Source organism: Penicillium antarcticum, assembly GCF_028974205.1.
Source record: "Penicillium antarcticum strain IBT 31339 chromosome Unknown utg000006l_segment0_segment0, whole genome shotgun sequence".
In the NCBI taxonomy this organism is placed as follows: Eukaryota; Fungi; Ascomycota; class Eurotiomycetes; order Eurotiales; family Aspergillaceae; genus Penicillium; species Penicillium antarcticum.
The window spans coordinates 1,436,267-1,459,826 of NW_026695304.1; the positions used below are offsets into that span (position 1 = coordinate 1,436,267).

At 49.9% G+C, this 23,560-nt stretch overlaps 8 protein-coding genes across 8 annotated transcripts; 3 read left to right on the forward strand and 5 right to left on the reverse strand.

The window, feature by feature from the left end:
• Nucleotides 1-1,194: 1,194 nt before the first annotated feature.
• Nucleotides 1,195-3,020, forward strand: clrD (uncharacterized protein; the record flags this gene model as incomplete). Its single annotated transcript, XM_058464683.1, has 3 exons — nucleotides 1,195-1,287; nucleotides 1,495-2,446; nucleotides 2,506-3,020. 3 exons carry the CDS (start codon nucleotides 1,195-1,197, stop codon nucleotides 3,018-3,020), a joined length of 1,560 nt encoding a protein of 519 aa, XP_058318536.1.
• A 2,106-nt stretch (nucleotides 3,021-5,126) lies between these two features.
• N7508_006618 (uncharacterized protein) lies at nucleotides 5,127-5,672 on the reverse strand (the record flags this gene model as incomplete). Its single annotated transcript, XM_058464684.1, has 1 exon — nucleotides 5,127-5,672. One exon carries the CDS (start codon nucleotides 5,670-5,672, stop codon nucleotides 5,127-5,129), a length of 546 nt encoding a protein of 181 aa, XP_058318537.1.
• A 762-nt stretch (nucleotides 5,673-6,434) lies between these two features.
• On the reverse strand, nucleotides 6,435-12,874 carry cch1 (calcium channel protein CCH1; the record flags this gene model as incomplete). The annotated part of the gene is made up of 2 exons (XM_058464685.1): nucleotides 6,435-11,222; nucleotides 11,279-12,874. The coding sequence occupies 2 exons, from the start codon at nucleotides 12,872-12,874 to the stop codon at nucleotides 6,435-6,437; spliced, it is 6,384 nt and encodes a 2,127-aa protein (XP_058318538.1).
• Nucleotides 12,875-13,347: 473 nt separating this feature from the next.
• On the reverse strand, nucleotides 13,348-14,652 carry N7508_006620 (uncharacterized protein; the record flags this gene model as incomplete). Its single annotated transcript, XM_058464686.1, has 4 exons — nucleotides 13,348-13,705; nucleotides 13,747-13,902; nucleotides 13,974-14,515; nucleotides 14,602-14,652. 4 exons carry the CDS (start codon nucleotides 14,650-14,652, stop codon nucleotides 13,348-13,350), a joined length of 1,107 nt encoding a protein of 368 aa, XP_058318539.1.
• Nucleotides 14,653-15,063: 411 nt separating this feature from the next.
• On the forward strand, nucleotides 15,064-16,001 carry N7508_006621 (60S ribosomal protein eL6; the record flags this gene model as incomplete). The annotated part of the gene is made up of 3 exons (XM_058464687.1): nucleotides 15,064-15,168; nucleotides 15,441-15,776; nucleotides 15,849-16,001. 3 exons carry the CDS (start codon nucleotides 15,064-15,066, stop codon nucleotides 15,999-16,001), a joined length of 594 nt encoding a protein of 197 aa, XP_058318540.1.
• A 1,141-nt stretch (nucleotides 16,002-17,142) lies between these two features.
• Nucleotides 17,143-18,200, reverse strand: N7508_006622 (sterol desaturase family protein; the record flags this gene model as incomplete). Its single annotated transcript, XM_058464688.1, has 2 exons — nucleotides 17,143-17,643; nucleotides 17,721-18,200. 2 exons carry the CDS (start codon nucleotides 18,198-18,200, stop codon nucleotides 17,143-17,145), a joined length of 981 nt encoding a protein of 326 aa, XP_058318541.1.
• Nucleotides 18,201-18,800: 600 nt separating this feature from the next.
• Nucleotides 18,801-19,916, reverse strand: ksrA (3-dehydrosphinganine reductase; the record flags this gene model as incomplete). Its single annotated transcript, XM_058464689.1, has 3 exons — nucleotides 18,801-19,634; nucleotides 19,687-19,818; nucleotides 19,869-19,916. The coding sequence occupies 3 exons, from the start codon at nucleotides 19,914-19,916 to the stop codon at nucleotides 18,801-18,803; spliced, it is 1,014 nt and encodes a 337-aa protein (XP_058318542.1).
• A 390-nt stretch (nucleotides 19,917-20,306) lies between these two features.
• On the forward strand, nucleotides 20,307-22,258 carry N7508_006624 (something about silencing 10 family protein; the record flags this gene model as incomplete). Its single annotated transcript, XM_058464690.1, has 2 exons — nucleotides 20,307-20,487; nucleotides 20,544-22,258. 2 exons carry the CDS (start codon nucleotides 20,307-20,309, stop codon nucleotides 22,256-22,258), a joined length of 1,896 nt encoding a protein of 631 aa, XP_058318543.1.
• Between the last annotated feature and the right edge of the window lie 1,302 nt (nucleotides 22,259-23,560).

Below are 23,560 nucleotides of genomic sequence, written 5' to 3' on the forward strand. Positions count from 1 at the left end.
TATTACATATTCTTTTGTTCTCTCTAAGTTTCTATCAAGTAAAAGGGATGAGAAATTTTCCCTACGTCCCTACGCGATTTTCGTCCAGGCGCAGTAGACAGTAGACTGTTTAAATATGTTAGGGTTAAAACCCTACTTTTGGTCGGGGGGACCAGAGCTTCTATATAACAAAAGACGCTTCATTCTTATATAATATGACATCATGGAAGTAAGTAATCAGTTTTATAAGACCACGTGATATTACCAATGACTTCTTTTGGCGCTCAAATCGCTGTTCTCGCGGTTATTTGCAATGTAAAAACAACTAATAGGGTAAAATGACAAACTATGCATTTTGGCTTCAAAACAAGATGAAAAGAGCCGATTTAATATGCTGAGTAATGAGTTCATCGCGGTCGATTGGCTTAGCTCGCTCACGTGATCCTTCCCCAAGACCTCGTATAAGATTGTTTTCTCGTTGTCTTTTTTGGCGCGTTGATGGCCTGTTGTGACTGGGAATTGAACACAATCAACATGGAGGCCGGGGCAATGTTACATCTTTTCGAGGGCAAGGAGCGAAACATTGACACATTTTGTGGCCCAATCAGCAATTGACAATCTGAAAGGCCTCTTGGTGCTTCTGCCACCATGACTTCGAGATTTGAGGGAAGTCCGAAGTCTTTGGACATTTTGCTTGGTCAATCAGACTGTTAGCTAGCTATGAAAAAGTAATTAAATGGAATCAAAAATTAAGCGTACCAGGAGGTTTCAAGTAGCTCGGATAGGATTAAGGAATACTGAGTCAGGTGGGTCTCCCGCAAGCGGCAATATCAAATCCTTCGACCATCGTCGACCTTCACCTCTTCACCCGTGACCCGCAACCCCCTCAATCTTCTTTCCTCTCTCCCTTACCACCACAACGTGCTATTTCTTTCGAAGCTGCTTGATTTTGACCGGAAGGTCCTGCAGTTTCTACTTTTCTATGTTTTACGCGTCTCCGGGCGTGATTTTCACCGCTATCGTTTTTGTCCACGGTCTAGGCCTAGGACCCCCTACGCTTCGAAGTCTCGGTTTCTCACCTTGCTCTTCAAACTGTTCTGCTACCTTGGTTGTCCCGACGGATTTCCCTGTCAAGCCTTTTTCAGATTCTTGCGACGCGTTGCTGTCTTTTTTTTGGCCTGTCGTAGGGTCTGTCCTCGGTCTCGAGAGATCGGGATGTCGGGTCGCGTACCCCTTGGCCAACCAGCCAATCAACAGGCAGTCATTGATCTGACTGGCGACAGCGAAATGGAAACAGAAAACATTGCAGTGAGTGCTTTTTTTTTGTGCCCCAAGCCCCTTTCCTTTGTCACTGCCCCACATATCCCGTTTCCCCGCCAAGAGTTTTATGCTTTTGATATCAACACGAACACCCTCCACGTGGAGACTACATACTACATGGAACATTGAAGTATCTGTTTACTTTGACTTTGGATCTCACCTTGATTTTGATTGTTTGCTAACTCCAGCTCCTAGCCTGGCACAAATGCTACCAACCGGTCCAAGGATCCTCACGATGCTATCACTAAAGCACGTTTTGGTCCCGGTTTCACTCACCAGATGCTACTGGGCGGAGTGGACGCGAAATCATTCCGGACAACAAAGAGAAAGAGTGTAGCAAGCTCTGATCAGTCTGATGGTTCTGACAGTGATGCTCCACATAAATTTGCACGTCGAGCAACTCCCGTATCCCATGCTCATCTCGCAACCTCAACCCCTCCGCCTACACTCCAGTCACAGTCGCAATTCAGTGTGGTGATTCCTTCACCAACTTCATACCAAAAGCGTTTGAACGTTGTTGCGCAGCGAAATGCAATCAAAGGCACAAACGAGCAGATTTTTCCTACAGACGCCGAAGAACGAAGAGTCGCTCGGGCAGCATACCCGAAGTCGCGGGCACCCATCGACCGCCGTTCGACCCCATTGTCCTTCACTTCCAAAACAAACAAGCCCCTTAACCTTTCACCCGTTTCTTCGAAGCAGCACATTGTTGATATCCGTGCCAATCTTGACAAGAAGCTCAGCCAAATTAATGGGCCCCCGGTCAGCACTGCTGTGCAAAGCACTAAACTTCTTGCCAAATTGGCAGATAATTTCGAATTTACCAATGACTACATCGACCGCCCCGGTGTCTTTCGGGTGCAACAGGAATACAACTATGGCTGCTCCTGCGATGAGGGCAATTGTTCCATTTCCTCGTGCGACTGCCTAGACCAAGAAAAGGACAGCGAAGACCGAATTGTCCCTTATGGGAATTCTAATGACAGACCCGGTCTCATTGTGGCATCCCAGAAGTTCCTTGTACGTAAAGCTATGATTATGGAATGCAACTCTCTCTGTAGCTGCAATGGTGATTGCTGGAATCACGTTGTCCAGAAAGGAAGAACTGTTCGGCTACAGATTTTTGATGCCGGACAACGCGGCTTTGGTAAGATCTATTTCGATCTGTTTTGATACTTCCATTTGTACTAACAATGATTGGTTCAGGCCTCCGTTCACCTGACCCGATTGTTACCGGACAGTTCATCGATCGTTACCTTGGCGAAGTCATTACTAAGAATGAGGCCGATGACCGCGAGAGTCTTACCGAAGGATCCCACAACCAGTCATACCTCTTCTCGTTGGATTGGTATGTCGACGACGACGATAGCGAGGAGCAAATGTGTGTCATCGATGGACGCAAATTCGGATCAGTCACCCGCTTCATCAACCACTCATGCAACCCGAATTGCAAGATTGTTCCCGTACAGACCACTTCTCATGCCGATACCAAAGTTTACACCCTTGCCTTCTTCGCCCTTCGTGACATCCCCGCTGGCACCGAATTGACTTTCGATTACAACCCGACCAATGAGGACAGCGACGACAGCGACGAGAGCGACTACGATTCAAAGAGCCGAAAGAAATTAGACCCGGAAGCAGTCCGATGCCTCTGCGGCGAACCCAACTGCCGCGGCCAACTCTGGCCCAACCAACGCAAAGGCCAGAACACCAAGTCTTAAGGGGATTGTGCCCCAAAACGACATAATGTCTCGCGACTTTGCTTTATTGCATTCACGGCGTTCAGCATTCAGCGAGTCGGTTCACATTTTCACGATACATACACAGCATTACATGACCTTGATGATCAGCATACTGTACGAATAGCATTACTTGTCTGGCAAGGCATTTGGGGGCCATCTAAGGCGTTTTGTTTTTCTTGTGCCTTGGATTGTCCCGCCCGGCGCTTTGTTTTGAGTCATTACCTTCGGTGAATATGTACGATTAAAATTGTCAATATCAGATCCCATATTATTCTATTAAACAGCTAGGCTGTGGGTTCTTCCCTCTCGCTTCAGTAATCGAAGCGGATGAATTTCGACGGATAAATATAAGATACGTATCAACGAAGGCAGTACCTGCTACCATTTGTCCCCTGTCAACCGATGTGTTAAGACAACCCCGAGATATCTTCGGGGCCGTGGTATAAAAGCACATATACATGCGCTCTAGATAGCCCGCCGGCGGCTCTGACAGCAACGACACAAGGTGATGTCCGGCTATTTCGTCAGTCAACCGGTCAAAGACAAATACAACACCCTATCAAAGAATCCAATTAGCAGAGTAAAGCCAACCGGCATAGCAAATCACCGAGCATATCAAGAAACAGAGCATGATAAAATCAGCCACCGGGTATCCCAAAAACTTCCTCTCAAATTAAATTCTATGAAGGGTCTCGCTGCACTGGTTATTGATCGGTTGGAGAAAGGCCATGCTTCGATACTACCATGATACGGCGGTTTTTGAGGTCTATACTCAATGAACTATATACCATCAAACAGCCCAATCCTTATATATACTTACCGAAATCGATCAGAAGCGCAAGCCGATTAACCACCTAAGCTGGGGTGATATAGCCGTGGACCCTAGGTGGCACCGGGAGTCCCGGGGTGGTACCATGGTTCGTCTACCCGAGTCTATTTATATGCAGACAGAGTTGCTAACTACTCAATTTGTAGGAAACAAAATAGGTACCCACCGGAGTGGAGAGTTTGCCTTGATGCATCCAATGCCTTTGCATAAAGAGCCTCTTTTCGACATCACACTGACCGATATATCAACCTAGCACGAAATTGATCACATCGACGGCACAATCTTTGCTGAAGCAAAATGGCGTCGATGCCGGAAATTCTTCAAGATTCAGTCAATCGAGCTTATTCACTTCAATCTTCGTACTCGGGTGTTTATCCACGCTCATCCTTATTTCCGTTCCAGGCCTAGGTGGTCTACATGAATCTCTCTCGGGGACCTAAGACGATGCATGGAGGAGTCCTTGTAGATAAAATGGGACTAGGAAAAGTGATTATCTAGAGCGCTTAAGTCTCTATATTGCTTAGGCATAGAAGGCTAACTTATTCCGCCAATAGACGCTGGCCACGATCGCCTTGATTTTTGTTTCGTGTTAGATTACCCTCATATGAGAACGAACTCGCCGCCAATCCCTAGTGGCACATCCCAAAAGACAATAAATCCGGAATTCCATTCTAATGTTCCAGCTGTGCAAATCTCCTATCTGCCGCCCTGACACTGCGAGGCTAGTCATGGTCGGCCAAGCCGAGGCCTTATCCAGCATTCATCATAGCCTTGTCGACGTGGGTGTCCTGTCTTTATTTGGTAGCAGTGGCCATTCTCAGATATAAACATCATTTATAAGCTGTTCCAGGCCCGTCTTCTGACATGAAATTGTTGTCTCACTATTGCCTGCCTATCGACCCAGGCAAGGTATACATATATGGATCCGATTAGCCACGGGATCAAGATTTAGGCAGGAAACCCATTCAATAAAGATTAGGCAGCAATTGGCAGCAAGGGCCTAAGTCCTTGTATGATATCAGATCCAAAAGTACAATTTTTGTCATATATTTCCAGTAACAAACCACTATACAACGATCCTATCTCACATTCTTGTCCGCAAGCGGAGCCAACTCCAAAACCCATGCATATCCACTCGCGCAAAATAAGATAAAGGGAAAATATTAAAAAAAAAAAAGGTCAAAAGTAAGTAATCAAACATGGATGAGTATCACAGCTTCAAAGAAATCAAGAAATCAAAAGAACCCCCTAGAAGATCAAGCACGACCTTCCATAACCTCAAAGATGCCACCCATGACGAAACGGGGCTGCACCTCCCCGACCCGCCCCTGCAGATCCACCGGCCTTGGCTCCATCAACCCCAACCCCTGCCTCTCAATGGAATCCCCGTCACACCGCGACCGCTCCTCGCTCAGCGCCATATCGATGGCGGAGGGTCTGCGGCGGACTACCATCACTGACGAACGACCCCGTAGGACGGCGCAGGGCAGGACGCTGACGGTGGTGTGGGCTGCATTGTGGAGCAGGATGTCGGTGGTGGGGTGTGGGTGCGAAGTGTGGGTTGGTGATCTCTCATCCTGCTGATCGCGAAAGGTGTGTGTGTGGCTTTTTGAGGGGTGGAAGGAGAGGTTGAAGAGGTGGTGGGGGGAGCTGTGTAGCGGCGAGTGTCGGAGGGAGGTTGGCGACGAGGGTGGCGATGTGGTCGTTGAGCTTGGTGGGCTTGAGGTCGCGCTTGATTTGGAGTCGCGAGAGCGGCGGAAGGATGTGCTCAGTGAGAGGAAGGGCGATGGTAGGTGGTGCATCTTGTAGACTGGTGTTGGGTTGTTTTCGTGGAATGTGAGGCTTTTCGGGTATGATATGGCGATATGGTTATTTGGCTGTTGTCATAATAAATGAGAGGTGGTTCTCAGGAGGTTGAGTAGTGAGGCAAGTTGAAGTAGGGAAACGCTTGGAATTTATGAATGTCAAGTCGAAATTGACTGCAAGGACTGTGCTGCAGGGAGAGTTGAGACACGGATTGAACGCGGTCGACGCATGCGGATGAATGCGATTGTCCCTGCAAACGGGAACCAGACGGGGGTTTCCTGGGGATTTCCATATGGATTTGCTTCGGATTAGTCTATGAATGCGATTGTCTCTTTGGAAAGAGAGATGATGTACCAACTGCCTTCGAAATGATGTTCATCCAACTTATTTCCTCTTTCGGCTTCAATATCCAATATTCACTAGTCCGACCCACTTGACTCAGCCATGCAAGTCCACTTTATATTTGCCGTGAGTTATAATGATATAATGATAGTCAATAATGTAGTTCTATGGCCTTAAAAGCATGGGATCCCACGCCGTTGCTATGCAAAAATCCCCCAAGGAGAGTAATATACAGCAAACCAGGTCGGAAAAAGAAAAAAAAAAGCGCCTCAGAAAAGAAAAGCCCCAGTGTACATACAAAGGGGATGCCAAAAAGCATGTTCAAACCATCCTCCAATACATCTATACCGCTCCATTCTACTCATTTCGTGAAAACATCAACATTCCCATAGATCATCATACCCAACATTCACATTCTAATCAGACGATCGATCGCCGGGTCGCCGTTGCGTGAAGCTTCGCCGGAGACTTTCGCCCCAGGCGGAGTTGTCCAGCGAATTCATGACTCCCTGTACATTCATAATGCTATTCTGACGTGAACGCGTGGCAGAAGAAGCCTCGAGCGACGCATGAGTGTCGAACGAGGATCGATCCCCATACATGTGTTGCGGAGTGCGGGAGGGACTGATGCTTGACCATTCCCTAGTTGGCGTGCTGGCCCCAGACGCCCGCCCGCCCAGATTGGTGTCGATGCGAGGTAGCGTTTCGTGGCGAGCAGCTGGACTGGACTCTGCTCGTCGGTGGAGAGAGACCGGCGAGAGCATGGGGGCGAAAGTGGTATCGAATTCTGGTTGGGTTTGTGGGGTCATCGCTCCAGAACCGGGCTCGTCATTCTCGTCGTGCTCGTCGACTGGGTCATCGACAAAGATCTCGGGCACGGTGAATGTCGGGATCACGCTCATCCGGCCAGACTTCTTGCGCTCAACTTGACGGCGGAACTGGCGGGACCAGTATAGGGTATCGAAGAAGCCGACCACGGTGTTTCGACGGACAGCCTCCTCCACACGCTGCAAGCGTGCCCGGCGACGCAAGAATTCTTCCAAACGTAAACTCTTGCTGTCACTGATCACATTGTGATGAGCGAGAATCATCAGGCACTGGTGGAAGGAGATGCCGCGATCAGGGTCTGCTGACACCAGGACTTCTTCGTAGAAAGTATTCAACCGCTCACGCCTTGCTCGAATAGTTTGCACGGGGATTTGCGATATGATCCGAGAAAGCTCGTCGAGATCCACACCAGACGAAACACGAGAAGTTGGTCGAGGAGGCGGCCGTGGCTCATGCAACGAAACCATCGAATTTTGTGCAAGCGAAGCCATTGAGTTTCTGTGAGGTTCGATTCGGCATCGTTCAAGGATAGCCCCAACCGAGAACTCACCCTCGTAGATCCGGGTAGCAAAGACACCAGATAATTCCCCCAGAAGGCGAGGAAACTGCTCCTTGGAGATGAATCCGGTTCCATCTGGATCGTACGTGGCCCACGCCTGCTTGAATCGGCGGATCTCCTCGCGACTAATTGCGTACAGCCCGCTGCTCCGCTGGTAGACATAGGAGAAACTCTCGAAGATAAGAGAGACAAAGAGCGAGACAAAGATATACATACTGATCAAGTTCCACGAGATGAAGAGGGATCGGGCCCATCCCGGACTTCCACAGTCATCATCGAGGAAGTTGGAGTTGTATGTGCAAAATGGTGGAGTCATAGTGGCAAAGTCCTCCATGAGTTCGTTCCAACCTTCTCCACAACTGGCTCGGAACAGCAGGATCAGAGACTTTGGCACATCACGGAAGTTGATATTGTGATCCTCGTTGTCGCCGAACTTGGTAAGACCAAACGCTTGGTTCATCGCAATGCCATAAACCAAGAACAAAACGAACCAGGTCGCCAGAAGATTACCAATGACAGATAGACTGGCTGCAGCTGTCTTGAAGAGCTGGTCAAGCTGGTTGTTTCGCGGAATAAGCAGCAAAGCAACGGACACGAGGAAGAGCTTGTTAAGCTCAACCACCACATGACTATGATTGTATGCAATATCCAAGATAGAAGTGATGAAGGCGCCAGGAACAGCTATGAGAGAGAAAAGATCCCATGAGCTTCGACTGAACCGGTGCCATCCAAGGCCAATTAGTCGAATGATCACATTCCCGGCGTAAACAAACATGAACGCAAAGAATATAATGCTGCGAACCAGTTCCCACCATGCAGGTTCGGGGTAATACTCCAATACCAGCAAAAGCAAGTGGACGCAAAGAATCAAGGTTACAAATGTCGCCCATCGACCATGCTTTTTGACTGCAATCCGATAGCACCACAGCCGCAATTTCTTGCGCTGGTCATCAAACGAGCGCTTCGAGGGTGAGACCTGTCGGAGAAGCTTGCGCAATTCCAACCAGGAGCGCTGTTCAGCAGTCAAGAACGCAACACCAGTCTGTTCGGTATAGTTACGCATGAACACAGACACAAACAGCGTCAAGACGAAAACGGCTCCAAGCAAGTTGAATACAACGAAGAACAACCCATTCTCTGGTGCAATCATATCTTGCGGTTGCATCATCTTTCCAGTAATGCCCATGGCGCTTTCCTGTACGTCGATCCAACCTTCTTGTGATACAATCTGGAACAGGATGAAGAGAGAGTCGCCAAAATTGTCGAAGTCGTAGTATGCGTTCTCCACAGCGCGTGGGGAGAGAACGTCCCAATTATAAGGCGAGTTGGCGAATTCGCCAACGCAATTGGTCAGGTTTCCAACGAAATCACCGTCATTGCAGCTCATCATTTGCCCGTTGAAGAGGTTAACTCCATAGATGGCGAAGGGAATCAAGAAACTCATGGAGACAGCCGCGGCAGCCACGACCTTCCATCCTCCAACAATGATGACAGAGTGGAAAGTGTCTTTGGCGCTGTCGCTGACATTCAACAGGCGCAGGGCCCTCAATGCCTTGAAGGCACCAATAGCCCTAGAGACACTCCAGTCCTCTCTGAGCGACCCGCCGACACTGATCCAAAGCGTGATCAACACAATTCCGTCGATGAAACCCCATGAGCTTCGGAAGAATGCGTTCGGCGTCCAGAAGAAGCCATCGGCAACGACCTTGATTGTCGCTTCGACCGAGAACACAATAGCAAAGCCTAGATCGGTATAGACGAACCAATTGCGATCAGTGCGGAAGTACTCTCGCTGGTACAGTGGCGTTGTGATACAAGCAAGAAGCACCATTGCGACAATTGCGGCGTAAATGAAAGCGGAGAAGGCATACCACACCGGTTTGTAAGGATCGACGCCTTCCACTCGTTGGTGACCACGTCCTGGACCAACGATGCGTTGACACAATCTCCGAACAAAATGGTCCGGGGAGAATAGGAACAGCGATTTGTTGTAGTTGGGATGCTTGACTAGAAACTCGCGTTGGTCCCGCTTTCTCTGTTCGGCCGCTGTAACGACTTCTCTTGCCATAGTTCTAGGGTCCAGTTCCTCGTAAGCACGGGAGAATTTCAGCTTTGAGTAGAAGGGGTTCGGTTCCCGACGCATAACGAGTGTGGAGGCCTTGGTCCACATGAGTGAGATCCAGCCGGGTTGAACAGGATCCTGAGCAGCTCCTTCGTGCATTGTGCTGTCTCTTCGTGTGCCTTTTGGTCGTTCATCCTGCTTGCCCTCCTCTTCGTCCAAGAACTCTTGCACCACAGCATCTTTGAGCAACATTTCCAACGCTGCAGGACCGTGGTCGAGGGGATCCTTATACCGGGCTGAATCTCTGCCGAAACGGAAGATCTTCGAAAGGGCCAAAGTTCCTTGAGGTGCTCCATGAATTTGCTTCTGTTCCAGGAATGCTCTGACCTGGTGCAACCGTTTCTCATCCTCTGACACATCGAAACTCTCTTGAATGACAGCAATGAACATGTTCAGAATGATGAAGTTCGCAACGATGAACCAAAGTATGATGAACGCCGCGGAGATCCATGCTGTATTGAAGTCGGTAGTGTATGCAGTAGCATTATAAAGGATGTCTGTCCAATTCTCACTTGAAAGGATTTGGTACATTCCCAAAAAGGAGTTGTAAATATTTCCAAATGTGATCAAGATCGTGCCACCACCTTCATCTTCGGATGGAATTTGGCTTCGGAAAAGTTGTGTTGCGAATATTGCAGCAAGGAAAGTCATCAAGAAGAGGAAGAAGATAAGGTTAAGCAGACCAACGGTGTTACGGAAGACAACCATGATCAACTTCCTTGTCACGGAGAATGCCAGTACAACCCGGTAGACCCGTAGGATCTGGAAAAGAGTGAGAACTGTATATGCGCGGCCGGAGTTCCTGATAGGCGGTAGCTGGATGATGCAAGTAACAATGACAAGGAAGAGGTCTGTCAAGTTACGGCGCTTGTGATGAAAGACTCGCCAATCCGAGGCAAAACGCAGAACAATCTCAATGAGGAAGACGAGCGTGACCACTGTCTCGGTGGTATCGATGAATTGGGCACGGCTGGCGGACATAGTCGAGCTCCTAAGCGCTTGCACAGTGAGGTCGAAAATGATGAGCAAAACCCAGACCCACTCAGTTTGCTCATAGATACGCTTAAGAGGACTGATTTTGCGAGTTGTCGTCTCATCTTCCTCGACGGTATCAATTTTTTGAACAGCAAAGGCACTGCGCTTGCTCTCTTCCCGGATCACCTGGAACGAGTGAGTGATAACAGCGACTAGCAAATTCACCAACCACAAACTCAAAATGACAAGACCACAAGCAAAGAATAGCGCTGCTGCGAGGTAGTCACTGTCGGTGGTGTAGTAAAGTAGATCAGTAAAGGTATTGGAACTCATGATGACGAATACCATTTCCAATGAGTGCAGGATGTTGTCGAAGCCGAATGTTCCCTTGTACGGATTGTCGCCTTCCAGACATATAGAGCCCTGCGGACAAAGGTATCCTTTGGGACTGAACCCTGAGTCAACTCCTGTTGAGTCAAGCCACGGCATCTTTTCTCCGGTCGTGTTGCTGAGATATCCACCGCAGAACTGCAATGTATCCCATGCATTGTTCAATGTGAAATTGCTCTTGCCCTCGGGATCAACCCAAACGCAAGTTCTCCGGAAACTAGATTTGAAACTCTGGATGCCAATGATGGCAAATAGAAGCCAGAAGAAACCAATCAGGAATGCAACATGCACGAGCAGAGGAGCTGCTCTTTTGAGACTTCGGAGAATAACCTAAAGTCCACCAGTTAGTACCTCATATTGCTAGGTCTAGCACGAAAAAGACTTACCGAAGTGCCGTTGGTCATGGCTAGCAGACGCAGGATACGAAGGCAGCTCAGCATGCGGAAAATGTACAATTGGCGTGTTTTCTCAACACCAGATAATGTAAGGAAAAAGGAAACCCAAAAGGCAACCACGGCTACAAAGTCCAGCCGATTAAAAGAGTGTCGGAGGAATGCACGGTGGGCAAGCCTAACGCGACGTTTATGTAAAGGGTCGTCGTAGACTTCAGGATCTAATCCATTCATCCCTGTGAAGGTTCGCAAAATCGAGGCTTGCGGTTCAGCCGGAAGCATAGAAGCTTTCTTGGTGGTAGCCTGTCTGTGCGGCGTGATCAGATTCTTGCCCTTCTCCGCTATCGCTTTCCTGACGCCGAGGGTGCGATTCAATGTGCTGTACTCGACGGGATTGAAGATCAATCCAGACACCAGGATTTTGGCGCCTATCTCAAGGGTATATATTATGAAAATGACGAGGAAAACGTAATCAAGTTTGTTGCTTCCCCATTTCACTGAATTGGGGTAATTGGGAAGCGCGTCTTCAACCGTCAACAAGATAGTCTGGATGACGATGACGATCAGAATGACGGGTTCCATAAACGAATGGACGAGGATATCACACAGCCAGAGTCGAAGGGGATGGTCTGGTCCAAAAAGGCCAAGCGACCTGCCTTTAAACGGGTTATTTCGATTCCTCCATAGTCTGCTTGAGGAACGCTTCTCTGCGGCGGTTTGAGTCGTCTCCTGTTGAGGAACGTCTTCAAAGTCCACCATCGCAGGTAGAATCGGCGGTCCGTCCATTCGTGCATTCTTATTTAGTTCGTCCCTCTCAATCGATTGCTGTACAACTTCCGGCTCATTACTCAAGTTGACCACACGCTGCGACATGGACTTCACCATGGAGCTAGCGCGCTGCAGAGCTCCCCCGGACGCAGAGGGAGACAGCGAACGCGACCGGTCACGAGCACTGCTACCGCGACGACTCCCCAATCCATCCTCTAGGTGAGGCAGATCATCACCTAGCCGGGAACCGCCGAACTGGGGAGAGTGACCACCAGTGTCGCTGCTCCGCCGTTCCTCCGTGCCCGCGGCCCCGCTGATCGGCTGGAGGTATCTAGGATCTGTCAGGCCAGCCCTATCATCATCGTCGTCCGCGGGTATATGGTATTCGTGGGGGTCGTGGGGATCGTAAGGGTCTAGAGGCACAACATCGAGATCGGATGCAGAGTCGTCAAAAACGCGACTTTTGGAGGGACCGGACAGTGAAGCCCTCGATTGCGGTCCATCAAAGTTCAGGCCAACTGAGGACATGGCTTGCGCGAATCCGCCCAGGTCGTCGAGCGGCGAAGCAATGTCGGCATGACCCTGTGTTGGTCGGAAGGGATTCCTACTCGGTCCAGCCGAATCAATAGGAGACTCCTCTGCGACGCTTTCATATGTCCTCCGCGATCCCCTTCCCATCATTGATGGTCGCGAGAAGAGGCTGCCGCGCGGGCTACGCCCACGGTCGTAAGCGGCATCGTCTGATTTCGAGAGGTCTTGAAGGGGGATTTGATTTGGCGGAGCGTTCTCTTCATTGCCAGGGCTCTGGTTACTTGGCGCCATCGTCAGGCAAGATTAGATATTATCGAATCGCAGACATCGCAGGCCGGGCGGGTTGTCAGACACGGTCGCGACACGGGTTCGTGTTGATGAGGCCAGGGTGAAGTCTATAATATGCAGAGAGAAGACAGTAATGAAAGTACAACGACGAGTGAGGTAGACTAAGACAAGACAAGACAAGACCCCTGGGGGATGAAGAATTAGGCCAGTGCCGGGATCGCGATTGCACTAACAGGCGTCGGCATGCGCTTCTACACCCCCCCCCCCCCCCCGGAATGCCCGCCTTACAACTATACGACTCTCCGCTACAAAGTACAGTACGTTCGAACTTAATTTTTGTTCCTTTTCCACTTGTGTTCTTTACATCTACAATTGTTCAGCTGACGACGCCTTGCGAAAAAGTGCTGCCTGGTGGGGTTCTTCCAAAAATAGTTCTACAAATTAAATCAGTGAAACATAAACAGATGCATTATGATTCACTCGGTGTCCATCTGAGAATCCTTATCTTTAACATGTTGCCGGACGCCATCCAGGAACGCGTCTACCGCATCGCCACCACCAAGGGGTACTCCACCTCTCCGCATGAATCCTCCATTGGCAACGGGGATCTGCAAGGCCTCGCTGATACTGGGCAGTCCACCATCGCGGAGAGCCACGGTAAGACTGGCCAAGCTTTGCATGAATTGAGGAGAACGAAGCACTTTGCGGAGAATGTCTTTCTTCTGGGGGAGTTCGAGGGAGAGGAGAGCAGCTTGAGCAAGTTCGGGGTCCGTGTCAGCTTCAGAAGCCTCGGCATTGCCCTGGGCCAGCAGTAGCAGCGCGGGCGGAAGGAAGCTCAGTAAATGATCGGCAGTGGTGGAATCAGCAGAATCGACGAATTGCAGTGTAGTCGAGGGGGAAGCAGGTCTTGGAGTGTCGTAGATGGTCGTTCAGGGTCTCGGGATTGGCTCTGGCTCTGGCTCTGGCTCTGGCCGCCCAGGGACTTCAAAAAGTCCTGGACTACCGATGATGGGTTGGATTCCGTGGGTGCACTATTAGAAATGACAAAAACAATGGTCAGCTTCAATGGCCCCGGTCAAGGCTGTGAGAGATATGTACCTACGCTCGTCCACCATCGGCACCGCCCTCCCGCGATTCCTGTCCCTCTTCGCGGACGTCACCACCCGTGGCATCGGGTCCAGCTCCTCCGCTGCCGGCACCGTGGTGGCTTGCCTCATGTTCATCAATGTCCTCCATGGTCTCGTCGTCGTCACCTGAGGATCGGCGAGGCAGGTTGGCGATCTCATGCTCCACATCGACTTCCTCGCCCTGCAACAGGACATCGACAATCTCTCCAAGCTTCAGATCGCGGGGGCTGAACCAGCTGAGGTCACCGTTCTCATGTTGAGACTGGGACTGCATCCAGAACAAGTATCGCTGGGAGCTGGAAGAGAACTTCAATACAAATATGCGGCCATTTGTGGCATCCTTGCCGGAGGGCTTGAAGGGTGTGAAGCTGCCATCAGAAGGAATCATGACAAGATCGAGCTCGGGGTCATCAAGGGAGGCGCGGCGTGGGCGCCAGCAAAAGTGCACAAGATCATCTTCGGAGTACAGGTAGAGGTAGCCTGGGGTGGGCTTAGGCTTCACAGCGCCGGTGTTGGTCTATAATAACACAGTCAGTGACATTCGATTATACACATGAATAGTCCCATGTGATGGGTTGATCATCTAAAGCTAAGCTCACGTACATCCAGATCGCAGATACCTGCTTTGAAGGTGATGATAGGAGCTATCGACATGGCGAAAATTTGTGACTGGGTGATATTCTAGCGATTGAAACAAAGGTATCGACAGAATTGAGCCACGCCAGGTGGATGGAAAGAGAAGTTGAGGGATGTGAGAGATAGCCAATACAGAAGCAGACAGAAGCTTTGAGCGGGATACGTCAGTTGTTTGTGACCAGCCATGGTTCTGCGCACGTGGTGTGCACAGTCAGCCGTAGTCTGTAGCCTGAAGTACAAGGTATCAATCGCTGAGTCACCCTTCCAGAAGTGGCGCTAGGGTTCTTCGGCTAAACACGTGATAGGGCTTTGTCCGCACAACCCTCAACGAATTCCCGCACTGGAGCCGTCTCCGCTAGCAGTCCAAGTCCTCACCTCCAATCTCCAACAACCAACCCGACAACCATTCATCCTTCGCCAGCAGCCATCATGTCGGACGGCCAGACGAAGCAGTTCGGGAAGAGCCAGAGGGTCATTCCCGCCGACAAGGCCCAGAAGTGGTACCCCGTGGACGATCAGTCGCAGCCCAAGAAAGTCAGTACACCCTATGATCAAACGCACCAAGGAAAAAGAGGAGGATATACGACTGGCAAAGAGTTTCCCGGATGATTGCGACCATCGCATGGATTTTTTTCGAGGATGCACCGTGAATTACGGGCGACGTGCGGTCAGAAAACCCACCGTCAAATCAATCTTCAAATCTTGTGCGAACCGCATATCATCCGGGGAAGATCTAGCCATGGCAATTGGCATCAATCATTTGAATTCTATATGTAACCTGAGAGACTGACTGTTTCCATCTACAGGTTCGCAAGACTCTGCGTCCCGCCAAGGTCCGCGAGACCCTCGTTCCCGGCACCATCCTGATCCTCCTCGCTGGCCGTTTCCGCGGCAAGCGTGTCATCCTCCTCAAGTCCCTCGACCAGGGTGTCCTCCTTGTCACCGGCCCCTTCAAGATCAACGGTGTTCCCCTCCGCCGCGTGAACTCCCGCTACGTCATCGCCACCTCCAAGAAGGTCGACATCAGCGGTGTTGACGCCAAGGCCCTTGAGAAGACCTCCGCTTTCGGATACTTCACCAAGGACAAGAAGGCTGAGAAGAAGACTGAGGAGGCCTTCTTCAAGCAGGGCGAGAAGCCCCAGGTACGTACCGACGTATACCTGGGAAACCACCACTGATGAAAAATGGAATGCTAATATATTTTCGTCTTACAGAAGAAGGTTGTTGCCAGCGCTCGCGCCAGCGACCAGAAGGCCATCGACCAGTCCATCCTTGCCTCCATCAAGAAGGAGGACTTCCTCGGCTCTTATCTCGCTACCACCTTCTCCCTCCGCAACGGCGACAAGCCCCACGAGATGAAGTGGTAAATGTGTTGCAGCCGCGGGTTCGGTAGATAGTTGGGGAGGACCATTTCCAACGAGGGGCGGCACGATTGCAGATCGGCATCCTTGCACGACTTTCAGGGGGGGGCGGTTTCATGAACCATGTCATGTACTCCTACGGGATCCGTCAAAAAACGGGCTTCATTTTTTCTTAGGATCTGCGGTTAATACGGATATCCGGTTGTTCTTCTCATGTCTCCAAGAAACATGCTCCCTCTTGCGCGTGGCCGATTTGCATGAAGCCGCATTGTGAAGAAAGACTTCAAAAAAAAAAAAAAAGATTAAAAAATCTCCTCGTTCCAGCAGGCGGGCTGGATTCTCTTTTTATGTTCAGTATGACCTACGTCTCCAATTTCCATTCCAGGTTCAGGCGGCAATCTAAAATTGGGCACTTATTCGACTCGTATGCTTGTATGCTGTAATCTGTAAACACTAAATATAAGGTTGGTCGTTAGACCTTGTGGATATCTTTTATTGTGTGGAACTGATGTATAGATCTTGAAATCTAGGCGTATGCCAATCTCCTCTGTCGTCACCTTAGCGATCTTCTTCGGTAAAAGCTAAAGTAGTCTAGCTATGTTGGCTTTTTAAGCAATGTTCTTGTGGGACAAGCCGCTCACTCCCGAGATATTCGAATCCTGAAAGGGTTGTGGCTGTCCCATCCAGTCGTGACTCGTGACTACTGCAATACTCGTGGTCATCTTTTTGGTAACATTACTTATCGAAATAGAAATACACTGGCCATGTCTGTTAATCCCGTATCATCTTTGGCTTATATCAGTTCTCTGTTTTGATCGCCACCACTCATCAGGTTCAATTGACTACTCAGATCCTGTTCAATAATGTGGATTTAATTTTCTAACGTTGCATAAGACCTACATTACTAGGAGTATAAATACTTGAAAAGACACTGATTTTCTAGATATTTATAATCTATGTTCATGGTCATTATGGGAACTGCCCCATAAATATAAATATAAATATGTATATATATATATTGTTCTACTGAACAACTCCAAAACCTATAAGACGATAAAACCACCAAATTCAATCCAAAAGCAATCCTAAAGTAGCAGAAATAACATAATAAAATCAATAATTGTCCATATACTCGTTAATCATCGCATCATCTCTTTCTCCCACCCTTGATCTTCCTCTTCGAAGACTGAACAGCTCTCCTCATCTTATCCTCAACTTCATGCTCCTCAAGTTCACCCATAATATCATCCTCTACATCAGTATCCCCAACAGTAGTTCCAAAAATCCAATCTAAAATGCCCCACGGTCCAAAATTACCATCTGCACCTAACAGCAAATGCATATCCGTGCGGCGAGCAATGCCACCCAAAAAGAAATTGGTTGGCATAATAGTATACCCAGAATAGACAAAGGTCTCTTCAATGGAGATAATGGACAGGTACAAGAGATATGTAAGCATATGGAAGCGGAAGAGCATGGCGGGCAGGTAGGTCGGGATGAAGGTGGATACCATGTAGGTGAGCGGGTGATCATAGTGCGCAGTCAAAGGGAAGGGGGCCCTCAGCGAATGGTACCAAGACTGGTGATATTTGGCGAGGTATGAATTCTTCGAGTGGAGGACATAGCGGTGGACGACGTAACTAAGGATCTGAGACAACGCTACGTTAGCGGACGGGACCAAACCAAATCGCATCGTGAACAGAGTCAACATGAAAGGGTACTAACCTCTCGCCCTAGCATGCCACGGATCATATCCTTGAACATCTCATATGGCATAGGAAGTTTCAGCGACACCTTGATCGCACTGCGCATGCCCAAGCCCTTCACAAGCAGCGACTCGATTGCTGCCTGCGCAGCGATACTCAAGCATAGGTTCAACAGTGCCCATCCGGCAACCTTGAATTCCCGGGCTCGGATCTTGCCGTTCTTCCTTCCGCTAGGTAGTCCGGTTTCGCCTTGCGCCTTGAGGACCACCGCTGCCGACGGGGTCAGGACATCGAAGAGGAAGAAGATGACGGATGGGAGCATATAGAATAATATGCGCACGGCGGCTGTGCCGAATAATTCCACTCGTAGTGGGGGATGGGACAGCACGAGCGTCGTCCATGTCATGTAGAAGAAGATTATGTTGAGGCTGGTGCTGTAGGATGAAAGGACGGGAACGAGGAATAACGATAGCATCGGGATTGAAAAGAGAGCCTCCATTTTGGCGGGTTTGCTGGACAATTGCCCAAAGTAGAAGGACTTGAGAGTGAAGCTGTGTCGCGTGCAATCGCTATCGCCTATATGGGGAGAGGGCGAATTTTGTTTCTCACCAGCAATCGCCGTAGTGGTGGAACCTATTAATAGCAGGGCATATCCAGTTTCGGGAGAACGGTATACTCTCAGACAAAGAGGTCAGAGAAAGAAGTTTGTGGTTAAAGAAACCTCGAGGCGAAATTGAGGTGGCAGGAAGCTTGCTTGTCTACGTCACCGCATTCCGCCAGTATCCCGAGTGGCGTACAACATACTGACTATACACTATATACACAGACTATCTATTCTACGCGAAACGGGAGCTAATTACAGTGAGAACATCAAATATCTATATCGGTAAGAAAAGATGCAAGAACGCTCACACACTTTGCAAGAATGATAAGGATGTCAGTTCTTTGTACGCTAAGGCTATGCGACCAAGAATCATATCGCATAACCGGAAATGCATAGGTGTTTATGAGGCCAGAAGAAGGATGCTCTGAAAGACAGAGCTCGGGGTATAATAAATGAAGGTGCCGTTTCTTGAGGAAGTAAGAAAAGACCCAACCCTTATGACGCCGGCGCGCTTTTGGGAAGTCCATTCTTCTTTCCCCAATTGAAAGCCTTGTTGCGAAGGTCTGGAATGACTTGCAGAAATACCACATTGCTGAGCCAGCCCAGAAGGGTGTCTCCTAGGATGCTGTTTCGTGGACTGGGTCCGAGAGCAGTACCCTTCATGATAGCTCCAACGAACATGGTGGTGATGAGGTATTCGCCGCGCTCCAGAGCACTGATTGAGATGCGCGCAACATCTTTTGGTGTTTGGGGCTTGTCGGCTTCTTCGAGTTGCTTCGTCAACTCCGGCTTAGTCTTTTGTTCGTTGTCGAATCCTGGGCTGAGAATACCCATGGGGAAGATGGTGTGGATTTTGACATCCGCAGCGGGGGCATCGGTGCGGTGTCGCTGAGTAAAGGCGCCGTTATACATTTCAATTTCTTGACTCAGAGTATCAGATAGTGAACGAATGGCTGCCTTGGCAGGCGAGTATGGCGAATAGCCAGCAATGGGCACGAATGCCAGAGTAGAGCAAGTAAAGATAAGGTGTCTCCTGGGGGTCTTCATTTGCCCGCTGGGAGGAACGGGGGCCAGCCAATTGCGAAGCGTGGCATGAGCTGTGTTGGCGGCCGTCCAATAGATCGTGTCCATTTGTTTGCGGTGATCTTCAATGGGCACATCCACGAAGAATCCGGGGCGGGAGAAGCCTGCACAGCACCAAACAACGTCTGGAGCAGCACCAGAATTCCATGCTGTTGCCTCTGCGATGACTCGCTCGCACTCGGCGGGATCAGTGAGATCAGCACTGATATGGTGGAATTTCTGCGTGAACTTGTTGCCGGCAGCAGCCTAAAAGATAGATGAGTAATCATCACCGGACGAGCAGGTATGCTCCTCTCACCTTCATCTCGTCGACGGCAGTCAAAAGCTTGGAGATTGTGCGAGCAACCACGATAACGTTGGCGCCTTTCTCGGCCAGCTCAAGTGCGACAGCTCTGCCCATGCCATCGGAGCCACCAGTGATAACAACAGTCTGTAAAACACAGTCAGTATAATTCAATTGGACAAACTCGTTGCACATACCTTGCCTTCAACGACGAAATCGTTCTTTGAAGACCCAAATCCAAACATCTTAGCAACGGTATAAGCGATAACGGTGCAAATGAGTGCGGAAACCCCCAAGATTGAGGTGGACGTATTATAAATGGGAGCTAGAAAGGATAGACGAGGCATCTGAGAGGGGAACGCGCGAATATCCATGTCGAATGGGCAGCTGCGTTGAAGAGAGGAAAGCGCGCGCTGCGAGGTGCGTGAAATGGAGATACCAGAGTTCGGGCTGGTATTGACAGTTGATGGTGAGCTGGTGTAATATTACTGGTATTTGTATTTCACAAATTACAAACAGAGCAAACACCCCCACTTGAGCCTAGCGCCGGGCGGTGAAGGCTCAAAAATAATTTTATCTCAGGTCCGCAGGTTATCGCGATAGATCATTGTCGCTACTATCGCTACATTCTTACAATGGGTAGCAAGAAGAGAAAGGCCGGCCGTCCGGCTCAGCAGAAATCTGCTCCCGAGCCTACCAAGTTCGACATTGAAGAGCGCTTCGACGACTCTGAAGATGAGTTCCAAACTGGCCGGGACCATGTTCTACTCGAAGAAGGCCCAGAGGCAAAGAGACGGCGCAGAGTTGCCGAGCAAGGTTTGTGGATATCCTCTTTCTGAACCATAGGGAATGAGTGTCTGACCATTGCACAGAGGAGATGTTTGAAGCCTCCGACGAAGAAATTCTAGGCTATAACGAGGCGGACTCAGACGAGGATGACGAGGAAGAGGAAGAAGAGGATGAATACGATGACATGGGTGAGCCCAAAAAGAAGGATGGCGCCGAATCTGACGAGGAAGAAGAAGGCATTGCCGCCTGGGGATCATCGAAGAAGGACCTCTATAATGCAGACCAGATAGAGACTGAGGTCGATGCTTTGGAGGAAGAGCAGGAAGCCAAGCGACTACAAAAGAAGCAGTTGGAGGCTATGAATGAAGCCGATTTCGGGTTCGACGAGTCCGAATGGATGGAACCAGGCAAGGGCGCAGAGGACGAGGAGAATACCGGCGTGGTCACTGAAGTGCTACCGCAAGTGGAGATCACCGATGACATGGACACCGAAGAAAAGATGAAGATTCTGAAGTCGAGATACCCCGAGTTTGAGCCACTGGCAAAGGACTTCATCGACCTCCAGTCCACCTACAAGGGGCTCCAAGATGCCGCCTCGAACGCCTCCCCCACAGAAGACGAATCCACAGAAGAGCCGCAACCATCTCCGGTCGAGGTTGTGAAGTTCCGTGCGTTGTCTGCCTACCTTGGCACCATCAGCATGTACTTCATGCTTCTCTCCTCCCCATCTCCCGACGCGATCAACGAACATGTCCCGATGACCCCCGCCGAACTTCGACAACATCCCGTCATGGGCTCGCTCGTCAAGTTCCGAAAGCTTTGGAACACAGTGAAGGATCTCCAGGCCATCGAAGAATCCGACATCGAATCCGACGAGGAGTCAATCCAAGAAATCGAGACGAAGCCCACCAAAGCCCAAAAGCAACCCAAGACTCAAGAGACCAAGAAGTCGAAGAAGCTCAGCAAGGCCCAGGCAGCGCAGGCCGAAGCCGAAGCATTGCGCGCCGAACGTATTCGCAAGACCGAAGCCGGTCTCGCAGATCTTGACGACCTGGTCACTGAGCCTACCCGCAAGCGCAAGTCCCAGAAACCTAAGGCAGCCGCCAAGGACGACGACTCAGACTTCGGTGACGAGGATGCTCTCACAGCCCGCGAAGCAGAGGAGAAAGCCAAGCAGAAGCGCTCCCTCCGCTTCTACACCTCCCAAATTGCACAGAAGGCCAACAAGCGTAACGCCGCAGGCCGTGACGCCGGCGGAGATGCCGATCTTCCCTACCGCGAACGTCTCCGTGACCGACAGGCTCGTCTCAACGCCGAGGCTGAGAAGCGTGGTCGCAAGCAACTTGACGCGAACCAGGAGCTTGGCGGTGACAGTGACGAAGAAGACCACCGTGTCGCTAAGGAGCTCCGCAAGGACGGTAACAAGTCCGGCACCGACGACGACGAATACTACGACATGGTGGCTGCTCGCTCCAAGCAGCGTAAGGGTGACAAACAGGCACGCGCCGATGCTCAGGCCGAGGCTGCTCGCCTTGGCGGACAAGTGTACGAGCAGGAGGAGGTTGGACCTGATGGCAAGCGTGCCATCACATACCAGATCGCGAAGAACAAGGGTCTCATGGCTAAGCGCAGCAAGGACTCGCGCAACCCGCGTGTCAAGAAGAGAAAGAAGTACGAGGACAAGAAGAAGAAGCTTGGTAGTACCAAGCAGTTGTACAAGGGTGGTGAAGGCCGCGGTGGTTATGCTGGTGAGCTTACAGGTATTAAGAAGAACCTGGTCAAGAGTGTCAAGCTGTGAATGCTGTTTGATCATAAAATTCATGGTCTTGTGTATGTATGTTTTCATGGCGTTCGCTGCGGGCAGTCTCAGGCATTCGATGTGTATATAACCCCGTTTTCTTATCTCTGGTAACTCCAAGATCAAAACTGTTCTCTTCAGTTACTTTCTTCATGCTACAAATTTGATCTTATCCTCGACCTAGATAAGAGATCTCAGTATATGGCAGCTATGCATGGCATGAACAGTAAGAGAACATTCTCTTGGTCTTTTTATCAGGCTGTATCGGGAACACGGGCAACCCCTCTGCAAATTGAGGACGATGAGAAATTTCGATTGACCGGGGTTTATATTTCCGCGTAGTATCCGAACTACAAACGTGAGCACAGCCTAAGCCACTCCCTAGGCCGTGATGGAAGTAGTCTACCTCGTATCAGGTGAAACCGGCGAAGTATGAGGCACATCCCGAGAGCGACCATTTCGTCTAGGTATGAGCGAGCTCTCACGAGAAGCCTGTCTGATCTTGGCGAACCGGGCTGGACTATGCTTGATGCATACTAGAACTTCTCGAGCCCGGAGTCTTAGGTTCTGGCATTGGATAAGAAACTTTCGATATTTGGATTGCCGCTGCGTCAGATCTTCGGCGGGTGTCGCTTGGTGATTTGCTCAAAACGGGGATGCTGAGGCTGATTTTTGGATTTAGACTCACAACTTTGAGAGCCGCTATCATGAGATTGTGCGGTTGATCCGGTGTCTGAAGCCGAGTGACTGGGTTACTGACGCTGGAGCAACTGTAGGGCTTGGAGTTGAAGTCTCTAGTCTAGCGTTGTTCAGAGTATTGACGAATTCTTTGTAAGTATCACCGTCTAGTCCCAGACTAGCTGGCGGGATAGATATATGCTGCGTCATTTGTAATTTGGGAATTGTTCTTGGAACATTGTTGCCCAAATCAACTATATACCGGGAATCATAGAATCTTGGGATCCGGAGCAAATATGCGAAGGCGAAGCAGCATTAGGTGTGCCCTGAGTTGGGAGTGAGCTGATTGAGACCATCAGTCTTCGAGTCTTGCAATACAGGCGCCAACCAAGAATAATCTAGCTCATCCCTGCCAGTTGGCCGGTCTGGTGGCCGTGCTGCCATCAAGTCCACCAGAAAGGATGCCGCTTCTGGGCTGACTGGTGATTGGGACGAGTCTAAAGGGAAGCTTTGAATTGCCTCTGTAGTAGTCAAGCAAATCCCCTTTTTCGGAGAAGCTATTACACCGAGAGCCCATATGTCAACTTTAGGGGTACCGATTTGCGCACTTCCTTGACAGCCCTT